The following is a 15,219-nucleotide window of genomic DNA, read 5'->3' as shown; positions in this document are numbered from 1 at the left end:
CAGGGTATGACTCAGCATCACATTGCAACCTTAAACAAAGTTGAAATTTTCCTTGCTTCTGTAATCTCCCTGCCTTCTTGCCTGCACTATCTCTTCTAGGTGCCTTTGCTTCTCTTCCTTTAGAGAAACCAGTTCACAGTCAGCACTTTAATAAAATCACTGTTTGGGTGTAAACAGGAATGGAAGAGCAGATTCTTGCATGATGGAGTTCATCACTGTTAAGTTTCTCTTCTAGTTGCTTTCTCTGGCACTAACAGCTGACTAGTCGTGTCCTTTTTCCATGTTTTTCATTCACATGTTTCTCCTACAACTAACCTCTTCCCCAGTTTCCCCCAGCTGAGTTAAACTATTGCCCTGCTGTAGCAGGGAGCTGCCAAACAAGTGGCAGAGCTTGGAAGAACTAAACTGCTTTAGTTCTTCATTAACTTTATGGACTTATTAATAGTTTAAAAATGTGATTACAGCTATGCACAGTGTATCTTAGTAAGCAAGCATCTCGTTTTTCAGTAAGTCTGTGAACCAATCACTTTGACAGCTCCAGTAGTGTGAACTCCAGCATTCTGGAAATTGTTGTAGTCCCTGGGTCATTAGATGGAGAAAAATAAATAACAAGCCTTTTTTTTGCCCACTTCAGTTAGAGTATTCAGGGTATGTAGTTTTCCTTCTTACCCTATGGACAGGAAAGCTTCTCCTCACCCCCACTTGTACACAGAAAAGTGGCTGAAACAGAGACCACCATTAAAGGTTCAGGTGGATGGGACATACATATATGCACAAGGATTTAGTTAGGTTACTTGTCTTTCTGATGCTATGGGAAATCCAGACGTTTTGCTGCTTGAGCTGCTCTTATTTAGAATAAATATCCTCCTAGTAGCAACAGCTATTCCCAGAATATACTAGCAAAACAGGTGTGAGAGGAAAAATGAACGTAGTAAGTGTATGACTGTGGTACATCTGACTTATTTTTATTCTGGCAATTTGTTCCAGTTGAATCAACTGGGAGACTTCAAGACTGATTACAAAGACACTATTGTAATTATACCAGGGCCAGGCTTGTGGTGGCCTCAGCAGTGTTCTGGCTGAATGAATTCAGAGTTTGTTTTGGATTATCAAAACTCCACAACTTTCAATGGGTCACTGTATTACAGTTTCAACAAATGTTAAAAGGCAGATTTGATGAATATGTGAAATTATTTTTTTCTTTTCCCTGCCTATATCAAGAATTTAACAGCCAATAAAGAAAAAAAAAACACTGAATAATTTAAGGAGAAAAATGTCTCCAGAGGTCTATATTAACCTGGTTCAATCCAAACATTCTTCTTAATATACATGTCAGTTCCTAAAAAACTGAATATCAGTGAACTGACAAAAAGTACTGTATCCTAGTCACTTTTATTCAGTTTTACTGTTCAGTTATTTTCCCCAACATTTACACTCTGTTTTCTTGATTTAGCACAAAAAGCTCTACATTCTTGCTTTAGGGGTCTCCATTTAGTTTCCAAGAACTTGGTATTTGAATTATAAACTCCAAGGTAAAGCGCATTAGTTTACAAATACTTTTATTTACAGAACTGAAGGCACTGGAAGTATTTCTGTTGCTTGCAGTTCATATAAAAGCTTTTTTTGCAAGTCTCTCTGCATTTTGTATTGGCATTTTCCTTTAAATCTGTTAATTTTAGAGACTAGACTTTAACAAAACCAGTTTCAGCTAGAATGAACTTGTGCCTTATCAGAACAGCTGTTTAGTAATGACCATGAAGAGAATGAATGCAGTTTCAGCTAAGCACATGCCAAGTATTCCGATACAAACACAGGAGCATGATAACATACATATAAAAGCTTTGCTAATACTCATGCATGTTCAATTTGCCCATAACTTCGATAGGTTTTCTTTTTTCTACTTCCCTCAAGGAGAGTGATGTCTTAAGTTCACTCGCATGTGTGGGTCCTTTGGGCACTCCTGTATCACAGCTCCTCTCCTCCTGACCCACCTTTCTTTACAAGCCTTTCTTCTACCTACCTACTGTGAAACCAGTGAACCACAGAAGCTGTGGCTTTCTGTGATGTGGTTATTTGCCCAGCCTCTGATCTGATTCTAATAAACAGAGGCAGCTAAGCCAAAGAGAAGAGAGGAATTAAGGAAGTAATAACTTTAAAAACCCTCTTTTCTTGCTTTTCACCCTTTTGTAGGAGTTGTGGGGGTAAAGAGAATGTGGTGTTTCACATGAGTGAGGGGGGTTTAGCTGAAGGTCTTTTTTGCACTAAGAACCTCTGTTTCCATAGCCGTGCCTCAGCAACTGAGCTATTAAGAATAAAAGTAGTGACTCCTGATACTTTAGAACTGGAAAACCAAACTGCATGCCCCAAAGACCACGAGACGTTCAGATGAGGAGAGACCTCAATATGACCACAGTCTGCACATCACAGACCCGGTTTGCCTTCCCAACCTTCCTCAGGAACTCTGGAGCAGTCATTGTGATTATTCATGACAACATTTTCTCACTCTAAGCTGCTAATTGTTCCACTGTGATCCAACAAGGATATTGATATCAACAACCATTAATATCGGGTAGCAGAATGGGACTCTTCATAGCATCTCTCAAACTCTGTTAAAGAGATTACGAAAAATAAATACTGCTAGTACAAACTTCTGAAAATAAACTGGGCTTGTCACAGGAATTACTGATGAATGAAGTTCCTTTTTTTTTTTTGAGGGGAGTGAACATTTCTATTCTATTTTCATTTTATTGGAAACATTTTTTTGTCAGCTGGCCAATTCAAAATAAGGTTAGCAAAACAAGCCTAAAAATAGTGAAGGTGTAGTACAGCTAAGAAATTGTGAAAGCACTGAGTGAGCTAAAGCTGAATACCTTATTATGTCCCTAGTTGAGCACTACATATATGTCTAAAAATAAATACATGAGTAATAAAATACAAGCCAAAGGCTCAGTGCCTCGGGTGCCTCAGGTCTGTTGGACATGGTTAGATAATTAGCTGACTGTATTTCAGTTAAATCCAGATCTAAATATTAGCCTTGTGGCTTTAACTTTTAAAAATATCTTTTTCTGGCTTTAAATTGTTAGAAAACCAATCTGTGTGGAGAATGAAATGGGTAAGTTGCATCAGGAAGACAAACTTGTAAATATCCAGCTGAATGTCTACCATGAGGCCTCAAAATTAGATACATTTAAAAACAATTGAGAAGATTTGACTTCGGAAGAGAGAATTAACTGAATCTAAGCTCCTGAAGGCTTGTAGCACTGAATGCTTAAGGTATTTGTTTAGTGCTCATAGTAAATATAACGAAATGTTATCTACTCTGGGACACTTTCATGACTTGTGGCTGCTCACTTCCTTCTATTAAATTACACAGTATGTGAAGTTTAGCTGTCAGTGTTTTAAAAAAGAATGCTGTCTTTGATATCTAGTGCCGAAAGGAATCAGGTTCTTGTTTCTCTACCTTTTAAAATCACTATTTTTTAAATAACTAGGGAACATGGAGCTTATAGGAATGGTATGGGTCATCCATGTGAAGTCCAGATCAAGGATGTTTTCAGACACTGCTTGTTGATTCAGGTGGGGTTTTTTATGCAGCAGGAAAAAACCTTACCACACAAGGTTTCTCAAGGTTACAGATAACAAAATTTCATATGTAATTATTTTATTTTAGGACAAAAGTATTTAGACCACATCATTTTGTGGGAATGTTTCTGTAGTTCTGGAAGGTGGACTCCATAAGGAAAATAATGAAGTCTGCAAATCAAAAATATGAAATCCATTACTGTAGATTTTCAAAGGCCTTTCTCCTTCCTCAGGCTGATTTTCAGCCTAGAGCCAGTGGATTGTTGGAGAGCTCAGTCTAGTCACTTGCAGACTGAAGGCAAAGTGGGAGAATACACTGTGAATGCAGGGTAGCCAGGGCGCGCTGTGCAGTGGGACCTTTAGGAGATGCTGAGAAAAGAAAATGTGAATTTATTGTCTGAGAAGTAAAGGTCTTTGTAATTTGCAGTGACAATTTAAGTCTCACAATATCCTTTGTGGTCAGTACAGTAAATACTATTCATTTTGTAGATGAGAATACTTGTTTGAGGTTGCGTGGTCAGTTACCAAAAGACCAAGAGAAGGCTGACTCATACAACTGAAACTGAACTTTTAACCTTTTTGAACGACTAATCGCCATGAATTGCAGCATGCATGCTGAGCTGCTTAACCTCTTCAGCTAATTCTCTATATGTCTTCTTCCTTATTGCTTCTGTAGACTCTGTTAAAGAAAGAGTTCCTGTTTATTGCTGCTATATCTCTAGTGACTCCTGTTTTCTCACATAATTTCAAATAAGATCAATTAGTAGGAGGTAAGCCAAGATCAGAATGGGTAAGTTCGAGTGCCAAAATTCTCGGAAACTGAAGGCGTCTGTGTTTTGGGAAGTCTCCCAAAATTTGGGAGAAGACGGCTGAAGCAGTGCATGCCTATAATAACTATATAAAGAAATGTGCTTAAATTGAAATGTTTGACTTTCTACACACTCAAGGCAGTCTTTCATTAATTCTTCAGAAAATTTTGTTTCTCCAAGTATGCACAGATATTATTTTTTTTTCCTGTGTAAATGTTGAAAGTCAGATTTAAGATAAGGTTCAGACCTGAAGCCAAGTATGTCTCCAGATTCTGGATACTTAGTAAGCTGACAGTACTTAAACTAGAACTTGGAAGCTTCTTTTTTTTTTTTTTTTCCTTCCTTGTCTTAAGCCTACAGTCAGTTTGGTAAAGGCAAGCTGAAAATCTCACAGCTTTCATTGCATAACATCTGCAAGTTGAAAGGGATCCAGTTCTGGGAATCTGTGTAATCCTGACGTAAGCTTAAAGTTTTGTCTTTGAAGGATGCTTCCAAAGGGAAGTGAAGGGAACTTGGCTGTGAGATCACTGAGTTTGGTTTTATTTTATTTTTTTTGTGTCCAAGATGGTGAAAAGTAAATATCAGAAGGTATCAGCACTGTTTTGCATGCAGATGGCATCAATGTCAGCTGTCTTCTAAAAGTTTGCATCTGCTAGTACTGAGAAGCTACACTTCATCTCTCACTTGTCTCAAGCCACCATTTCAAGTACTATTAAATAACAGCAGTGGTCAGCAGAATTAGCTTAAAAAACTTTTTTTGAATGAAACCGGTTTTAATCTCAAATCTAAGTTTTATACGTTTGTATACACATAGTAAAACTAAGACCCCAATAATTTGCTCAGTGAGGGCTCTGATTAAGTCCTTGTTGTTTGCATTGTAGATGAACACAAACCAGTTCAACCTTTTTTTAAAGTTGAAAACAACTATGTCCTTTTCTTGCTGTACTATTTGGACTATTTGATAGAATCATATGAAGAAGAATCAAATTACTTTCTTCCAGAAGAAGGGAGGGGATAAAAAAACAACCAGCCAAGTTGATTAATTTCCTTTGACTAGCTCCTTCCAGCTCAGCCTCTAGTGGCTCTGCATCTTATGTTCTGCCTCTTCTTAGTAATTTTAATCAAGACTGAAATCTAAATTCTTTATTTTGAAATGCTTTGCATTCAGGATGAATAATGGGACTTGCCAAAACTGGTGGTGCTTGGTCTGTAGTGTGACTGGATTAGGTTACCTGTCTTAGGCCGGTTATGGTGGCCCTCCTTTCTAAGAAGTGCCTTGGGAATATGCTCCGTTCCGGTTAAATCGTTCTTTCCTGGTCATGTGCAGGGCGTACCCATTCACTACCTATTCAGCCAGATGAAAGGAAGGCCTTGAAGGCCTGCAAGATGGAATCTAGGAGTGGGTTCATGCCACCAGAGCCCTTGCTCATCAACATGAAGAGCCACTGCTGCAGTGTCTGAGGAACACCTTGTAAAGGTGGCAGCTCTGATGGGGTTGACTGCACCTGTGGCAGCAGCTTACTCCTAGGTGCTATCTTTCCTGAATGGAGGCTTCTTTTACAGATGTGTCTCTTGTCTTTATTTTAGTCAGTTCCTGAGGCAGGAAGGGGGACCAGGTATGTGTCCATCTTCTGCTGGGGAGGAACTTGGTGGTTTAAGTGACCAGAAAAACTGTGTATTCCTCACATCTTTAGAAGTAATTTATAAAGACTTTTGTGATAACTACGCTTGGAAGGGCTTGCATTAATCTGAGCTTAATAAACGTTTGTGAGCATTGGATCAGCTGTACACTGAGGAAAAATCTTCCAGTGAAGAAGACTTTTTATTGAAAACACCTGTGTCATCTGTCGGCAGTTGAGCTGTTTTTGTGGTTTGATGCAGCAGAGTGTATGCTAAATATCTTTATACAGCAAAAAGTCACCACAATAAAAACTGGATTGAAAAATCTAACTTTACCTTTGAGTAGCAGATACAGTCAGAGTTTTCCTTGAGATTTTGAAATTACTTTGTTTCTTGCCACAGAAGAGAACCAGCACTGCTGAAGTAGCATAGAAGAGGAACAGGTATAAAATAAAAACAATTTGCAGTAGCAAATTCAGGAGTTTCAGGTTCTTTAGATAGCTGAAGATGTATCTGTATTTAGGATAAAACTCAGTCAAACCAAAACTCTTACTATTCTGAGACTGAGTGCTCTCCTAAGATGCAGATGCTAAATTACATTACGTAAATATCTTGCATATTGCAAATATCTAGGTGATTTAGCAAAACTCTTCTGGAAAGTTAATTCTGAAAGATATAGCTTCACTGATGTTCTGGTGGTTTAGATTCAGTAAGATAATTATTAATAAAATAATAATTTTGCTCAGTGTTTAATCTTATTGCTAATGTGTGTGTGCTTTTAATTATTTTAGGAAATCTATCAGTGGTGTGGCTCATCATGCAATAAATACGAGCGGTTGAAGGCTACTCAAGTTGCTATTGGCATTCGGGACAATGAACGAAATGGAAGGTCTAAATTAATTACCGTGGAAGAAGGGAGTGAACCATACCAGCTCACAAAGGTATTGTAATATGCATACCAGTTACTAAAATAGCTGTGAATAAAATGTTTTTACACCTCAGGAACTTAAATAGGATTGGGCTCAAGCCTTGTGTTCTTTAAGGACTCCAGGAAGTCAGATTTAGGTTATGGTAGGCCAGTTTATACTACTTTTCCCTCCTTATCCAAGCAGTGTTAAGTTTATTGGGCAGTAGAGTCTGAGATAATTAACCATCTGAGAATACTTTTTCAAGTACTAAATTTTGTGCTTTTGGATTAGACATAGGGTGATTGACTTAGCCATAGGGTGACTGAATTAACAGCACAGCTCGTACCCGAACCACGCTATCTACTCCGTATGAGGGAAGAGAAGCATTGAGGTGAGCCAGCACCGAACCAGAGGACGTACATAGAATTACTGTGCCTAGGATGTCAACAAACGTAGCAAATTGCATGGAGATGCATGGGGCCAAGCACACCGCTTTGCATCACTACTTCTATTATGATCTCCTGTGCACCTAACCCCTAGTAACCCTACTGAGCCCATTCCTCGTATGTTTAGAAAATTTAACCATTTTCTTAAACACCAGAATTTAGATTTCATAACTCAGTCTATCAAAGTAGATTGAAAAACAAAATATACCCCAATTTATGGAGTTGTCAGAACTTGAAAAAATTGAGTACTGATGTGTTGTTGCAGGCTGCATACTAATAAAAGCATTGTCACTTGGCATTTGTGTGCTAATTTAAGCTTCTTCCATTCATCCTCTAAAAAAGCACAAGGGAAGCAGGGTCATAGAGCAGTCCCTCAATAAAATGGAAAATGTACAATTTGAATGTTATCTTGTACTTCGGATTAACTTCAGGAAGTAATGCTAATGGTGCATGCAGGTATGCCATTATTTTTGATAGTGCTTACACTTGGTTTTGTCACACAAACTATAACTAGTTACGGCCTAAGCAGCAAAACATGCCAGGTGTTGAGCTGCCAGCCCGTGGCCATGCTAGCTGTGGTGACGCCTTTGGATAATCTGTCCCTCTGCTGGCAAAGACTTTTTGCCTGTGGGTGTGAGTACAGATGTGGCTGTGCTTAGAAGTAGGGGAGGTGGCACCCAGTGCACCAGAGATTTTTGAAGGAAGAAAAAACAAAACAAAACAAAACAAAACGAAACCAACCAATCCTCTATCTGGCTTTTGCTTCCGTGTACAGACTTCTCACACAGGTTCTGATGTGGCACACATTTTACACCTAAAACTTCTGTGAAAAGAGCACAAGTTGGCAATTAGAGCCCAACCTCCTGCTCCTTAATTGAATCACGGTATTGTGTTGCAGCCCGCGGCTGGGTGCCACTGTGGGAACCTGCTGGCAAGGTCCCCTGGCAGCAGCCTCCCAGGGCCCAGCCCATCCCAGGGTTACTGCTCCAGGCTCTGCACGGGACTTCTGATAAGCTCACGTGTGAGTTCGGGAGCATTGATCAGAACAGCTGCACTTTGTACCTCTTGCCTAAGGTACAGATGCAGATGGGAAGTCAGCCTGCTGTGCCACTGCAGGGACGGCCGTCAGGCGGCCAGCTGCCTCCTCCCCCTGACAGGCTATAAGCCACACAGATATGCTGGCCTCACCCCTGCATCTCTTTGCCAGATTTTTTTTTTCCAGCTGAGTGCAACTGTTGTTTTGTAGCAACCTTGACACATGATTAAGAGCAGGAAAAACGCCAAGGCTGCATTTTGATCCTGCAGTGCATTGTTATTGCATCAGGGAGTAAGACTTTTTTTTCACTTGCTGAGCAGTGTATGAAGAAGTTTCTGCTTTTCCTTTTGGATTGTGAATGCAGAGGTAAGAAAAATGGGTAGTTCAGTGCAAGTAGGTTCGTGGCTTTTATCGCCGCCACCGTAATGAGCCTGATTTGAGTGAGTTTGTCAGCAACCAGGGCTTACCTTCTAGTCTGTATCATCCTAGGAAAATATGCTTTTGGAAGTGCTACTCACATAATGGCATTTGCAGCTTGGCCGTGGCTTCCGCAGTCCAAGCTGTGAAATGTGCTGCTAATAAGCTGGGAAGCTAGTTAACCTCACAAATATGTAAAAGCTATTAATCCCAATTCCTGCTCAAATTGTATCTAGTCCCTGGTGCTCTTCATTTTGATTTTTCCTTGCTCCCACAAAATTGTCTCTAACTTGCTGTAGCATTTGCTGGGGCTGACTGCTCTGAATCCAGCATTGTGCCTGTTTCTTCCCTCCGCATCAGGAAGGCCGGATTTTTGCAATCTCTGGCTTTCTTAGAAAAAGGTTGATTTATTTTCTAGGGAAAAGAATTATGTACTTTAGATATTCATTTTGTCACCCAGTATGCCACTGAAATCAGAATGAGATTTCCTAAAATTACCTCCTCTGATAAATGTCAGGAATGATTCCCCCTCCTGTGAGCTCGAAATCTGCTTCCGTATCAGTGGCTAAACTTGCTCGTGCGGCACTGCTAGAAAAGTCTTCACCAGGCAGGGGCTGACATACCCATCACAAGTACCAATGGAAAGAGTTAATAGTGATCTTATCCCTACTCTCTAAGCACAGAGTTGTCACTCCCAGGCAGTAAAGCAAGAGCGCTGTGCCTACACCCCACCGTGGAGGCAAGGCACAGGCTGATTCAACAAACCTTGCCGTGGGATTAGCAGAGGCAGCAGTGGCCATGCCGGGCTGGTGTTTCCCAGCCAGCCTGCTTTCCTGTTGAGAGCTGGGCAGCTGCGGGTGAGGTGAACTAGTCTGACAAGGGTGCTTGCCTGCTCCCAACTACCATTTTTAGCAAGAACTGGGGACAGGCTGGCACTGCTTGAACAATTTCCCCATGGGAGAGAGCTGTCTGGAGCACGCTGTAGGGCTGGATGGACTGCAGTGGTAGGCCAGCAAGATGCAGCTCGTTCACCCTGGGAAAGCAGAGTGGCTAGAAACAGCAGCAGTTTTGACAGCAGCAAGCTCTGTTTTCATCTGCTGTAGTGACCAGAGGCCACTTGGGAACACACAGGGTCCGTCCTGTGCTCGCGCTCAGGAAATGCGGCGTGTCTGGAAAGCTCAGACCTGCGGTGGGTGCACGTGCACGTATCTCTTAAGATACTTCAGGAATCACTAGAACTCTCCGACTGCGAAGATGAGACAGAAACTTTCTGTGCAAGCACATCACAAGTACTCAGCCTAGCTGGTTTCACCTCTGCGTTTGCACTTTAGGTGAGGTACTGACTGGCAGGTTTAAATAAGCAGTGCTGTATAGGGTTGCTGCCTTGGAAATTTAAAAATTAAGCTGACCACCTTGGACGAATTGCTGCTGCTGCTGCTCAGTGACTGTGACTGGTCTCCACAGTTGCAGATGCCCATAGTAAAATCCACCAGAGGCCAACTCTGCTGATTTTCACAGGTAAACAGCTGAACAGACTTACTCATTCTGCTGAATCTTAGGCCCGAGTGTTCAAATTGTGTTGCAGGAGGTTTTTCATCTGCATGGGACCAATCCAAAAATAGGTCTTAGCAATGCATGAGTCAGTTTGATTGCTCTAGAGTGACCATGTTAGTGTTAGAGCTAACAATGCTGCTTTTTTTTTTTTTCTTTGACCAAAAGAAGCACTAAATAGATGGTTTCAAAGCTAACCTAGGACCAAAACCTTCTAGGGTCAGTTGCTAGCCCTGTCAGAAACCCTCTTGGGCTGGCAGCACTGACACTGATGCTTGTCCTTCTGACTGCTTGCACAGCAGTGAGCAGAGATCTCGCAGTTTGTGTACCCAAGAGGTGGCTGAGGTCTGAGAGTGCAGCCACAGTTAACACCTAGCCATCCTCACGGCAGACAATTTTCTAACTGGAACCTCTGCTCTAATTCTGAAGAAAGGACAAAACTGGGGAAGCTAAATTTTAAACTTAGTTTCCCATGATCTCATTACTCAGCACTGTGTGAAATGGTGAGTGGGATGAGTGACTGACTGAGGTACCCTGTTTTCTTTTCTTCAGGGAAGTTATTGTCCACTATTTGGCTAGTGAATGTGTAAGCTGCACTTCTGTTTTCAGAGTAAAGGCCAAAGAAGGAATTGGAAATACCTGGTTTTGTGAAGTTTCCTAGTCAGTCAGCAAGCTGAAACTGCTTGCAATAATGCAGGAAACACAGAAATTCAGTTCTGAGTCACCCAAGGGAACGATGCAAAGCATCCAATCCTCCGTGCGTAGCGTACCAGCACCTTGATCTGGTTTCATACATCTAGAGATGAAGTAGGAGAAGAAGAGAAAGTCTTATTATACTTGTTTTACTATATTTGTGTAATTTGAAATATTAAATAAATATATTAGACACCCGATAAGATTTTTAGATTTACAGTGCTGTTCTGACTACATAGATTGATCTCCCTGTCATACATTTTAAGCATCTCAGGCACCTGTGACAGTCTGTGTGCAGGGTATAAGAGCCTATGCAAAGGTAGGATAGACTGATATTTAACTAAACTAAGTATAGAGCCTGCATTTGTCCCTTCTATTTAATCGTAAGTATTCAGCTAACAGGATGGTTCTGTTTTCTCTGCAGACAAAACTGATTCTTAGGACTGTTTTCTTGTTCCCCTACAAATTATTCCCTTAAATCTGAAGCTTATGGTAGCATGTGATTGCTGCAGTTTTTACTGCTGAGGCTTTTGGCTTTTGTTTCATTGTTTTAAAGATTTTTAATATTCATGGCTGAAATAATGAAACCTGAGAAACATGACTGCTGAGGTCTAAAACCACAAGAAAATGAAGGATCATGTTAGTACTCATCTTTGAAATCATTCTTCTGCCTTTAAACAAAAAATGGCTCGACTTTTGTTTGCTCAGCATTTTCATTTGTCATTAGCCTGGTTTTGCTGGAGTTCTAGTGGCCTTACAACAGCAGAATGTAAACTCACTTCTCATAAAATACTTGTATAAATATTCATCTAGTTTAAATATTGAGCAACAGAGGGAATCTCTTCCTCCTTTCTGATAATGCAGCCTTTCTCCTCCCTCCTTTTTCTTTCAGTCTCCTAAGAAATGCTTCATCCTGACAATTCCTGAATGTCATTGTGTTCAGTGATAATTGGTTTTGCCTGTGGTGTGAATAAATACTATGCACAAAGGTATGGGAATGCCTTGGTCGTATTACAGCCAGTCACACCTTTCCACCTGTAACTGGAAAGGGACTGGTAGCACTACACAGTGCCAACTCAGTCATGTGGATAAAATCTCAAGGGCGGAGAAATTTAAGAGCCCATTGCAAATGTAGGTTACAGAGGAGACCCAAATAACGTAAACGTCACTACAACCTCAAGCTCCAGTAAATCTTAAATTAGCTGGATACGTGTCTGGGCATATGGACAGAAGAGCAGGACCACCTCCTTCTTCCTTGTTAAATTCAAGCCCCTAAAAATGATTTGATACAAAACAAAGATAATTTCTAAGAGCAGCACAGAGCAGTGAGGTAGTTGGGAAAAACAAAGGCTTGCTGTGACTTGTGACCAGCATAAATGGGTTTAACAGTGCAAGGGCATGCCTCTCTGAAGGAGCTAGGCAGGTTCCTGCAGTCTCTGGTCCTGTCACGTGGATCATTGCATAAGGCTTTAAGGGCAGCACATGCCCCACCAGTTTGGTACCTGCCTTCCCTTCAAACTATAGGTCAAATTTAGCCCTCAGGAAGTTAAATACACTTCTTTACTGGAATGGTTCGGGATATATGCAGGTGTCATCAAGAACATGATTTGGGTCTTGCCATTTTGAACAGTGAGAGTTTGTAGGATACGAACTCGAAGTAGTCTAGGGGGAAAAATACTACATATGCTTGTGCACCTTTCACAGCAACATCTGTCCAATCTGAAGAGTGGCAGTTTATTAATCATTACACCGTTAAATTAGAATTTATGATGGGCTATGAATGCGGATACAAAGTACAAACCCTTTGTCCCTGCAGGGAGCCAGTTTCAAGCTGCCAAAACCAGGCGTCCCGTTTTCTTTCTAATTACTGAGTGTATCTCCTTCATTAAGGACAGTCCTTTTTCTTGATGCAAATTTCCATTTAAAGGACTAATTATGCCACCTGTACTCAGACATAAACACGCATGGCCTGGATTTCAGTATGGCTTAGCTGCTTTGCACCAGCTGAGCATTTGGCCCGGTGTTTTCCCCAGGCCCAGGTTGTAAATCAGCAGGGGGTTTGCCCGAGAATGGCAGAGGCTGGTAAGGAGGAATCTTCAGCAACGTTGTGAGTTACCCGTAATGTTCTTCAAGCTGCAGTTTTCAATCTTGGATGCCTGAAGCCACATACTTAAATGACAGGGAACTGAACAGGAACTGCAGGTGGCAAGTACATCTGAAAGTCAGGCTTTTAATTAAGTCTCTAAATACAAATTTCAGTGCTTGCATTAGAAATTTTACTTCAGAAAATGTTCAGGCATGTCGTACTGCATGGCATGAACTACATAGTTTAAGAACAGCTCTAATAATAGATGGTTTTCTTGTGCTGGGAAAAATGCTTCTGCACTAGGTATTTTAGTGAATTTCTAAAATCGTAATGAATTTCTGGAAATGCTTGCAATTAAATTATAACGTGTCTCGTTTGCATTCTTGTGGGTGGGAAAACCACTCATCTTTGTTATGTTTTCTCCAGCAGCTGTAGTGCTTGCAGGGTTACCATGTTAGTCAATTATAATCTTATAATTACATGTTAGAATATTAATGGAGTTTGTAATGGCTTTTTTCCTTTCTGTGCTAGACTATCAAGAAATCTATTGATGAAAAACCACTATAATTTTCAGTTATTAAATGAGCACAATTAAGAAGACAAGGCCAAAGAAAAGAGTTGTTAGCAGTTATCTCCAAGTGGAGTTGTTAGCAGTTATTTCTATGTACTGTCTAGCAACAGAAGAACTGAAAGGGCAGAATTGCCTTGCTATATAAAGAGCTCGGAGACATGCTGTCCCTGGAATCCAGCATCTCCCCAAGACAAATACACCTTGAAAGGCGTGTTGGGGTTTTTTCTTGGTGTTTTTTTTTTTTCCTTGGTTTTTATACAGGTCTGATTCATCCCAGCCCCTGTGCAAAGCAGCTCTTAAGGGATCTCTGCTTAAGGTTGCCTTTGAATTTTCTTAAGTGGAAGGTCTGAAGTGCAGGAAGGGCTCAGGGGAGAAAACTTTTGTAGGTTGGTTGTTTTTTCAGAGGAGTCTGGATATGCACGGATTGCTGTTCTTAACCAGGCGATATAACACTGGAGCAAAAGTCTTCTCACATCCAGGCAAGGTTGAAGAACAGCGGTATAGAAGAAATGTGTTGTGGGATCAGTTTCAGTATTTCCACCACCACTGACTGTATAACACTGAAGAAATATGTAAATGTAACTGTTGTGTTTACTGCAAAGCAGATTACTAGGGCCAAGTCTTTTGCTCCCATAACTGCCTATGACTTTGATACTACCTGCCTTTGCCTGTAAAAATAAGAGGTAGATAAAATTACATGAGATGGATTTAAAAAATGGAGTAATCAGTGGTTCGAGTTCTGATTTTTTAAGAGCTGTAAATCAAAGCCCCTTTGAGCATATTGTCTCCTCTAAATAAATTTTGAGGAGGTGTAGGAACTTAAAAACAGACATCAGTTAGTGGACCTAAACTAGCAGGTGGAAACGATTTTCAAAGAGCTAAGCAGGACGTATCTCCTATATAACCAGGGGAAAGCAACATTCTTGCTCTTTTTCTGTCCTAATAAATATTTAATTGATTTCAAGCTTCATCAGGAGGCATTAGAGAAAATTTATCAAAATAATCTCTGGTTTGCTCTCTTAAACATTAGAGCCCAAATCTGTGCTCTGTCAAGAACGCAAGAGTTTGGGTGTCATACCAGAGAGGATCCCCTGGCATAACTGATCTATTGGGCTCTATGGGACTGGAAATGCTGAGCTTGTGAATACAGACAGTGGTGCACTGGGAAAATATCTCAGTGCCCTGAGTAGCTTTTTCCACCTTCCCATCTCATGGACTGAGCGCTGAAACGCCTTGCTGCAGCTCCCTCTGCTCACTCTGATGTTGCTAGGTATTACAGCTGCCTGCTTCTCCCTCCAGCCACTCTAGTTCCCCTGGGAACACTGGTTTTCTAGCAGGGTGGTTGGTTGCCAATCGCCTGCTGCTTCCTCCAGCTTGCTCCCTGCTGCTTCAAGCTCCACAGGGTATTTGCCATACTCTTCCTTTCACCCCACTATTGCTATAGACCAGCCTGCCACAGCCCTGGCACCAGCCTGCGTGGTGGCACCGCAAATGCCCAGC

At 41.0% G+C, this 15,219-nt stretch overlaps 1 protein-coding gene across 1 annotated transcript in view; it reads left to right on the top strand.

Annotated features, from left to right (window-relative positions):
* SCIN (scinderin) overlaps positions 1 to 15,219 on the top strand; it is a 51,369-nt gene that overhangs the window by 12,425 nt on the left and 23,725 nt on the right. Inside the window, exon 4 of the mRNA XM_054192800.1 lies at positions 6,803 to 6,952. Coding sequence (XP_054048775.1) covers positions 6,803 to 6,952 — 150 coding nt within the window. The remainder of the gene's footprint in view (positions 1 to 6,802; positions 6,953 to 15,219) is intronic.

This window comes from Rissa tridactyla, chromosome 2, assembly GCF_028500815.1.
Source record: "Rissa tridactyla isolate bRisTri1 chromosome 2, bRisTri1.patW.cur.20221130, whole genome shotgun sequence".
Lineage (NCBI taxonomy): Eukaryota > Metazoa > Chordata > Aves > Charadriiformes > Laridae > Rissa > Rissa tridactyla.
Note: the sequence above shows the minus strand (reverse complement) of the source record. Positions and strands in the feature narration are given on the sequence as shown.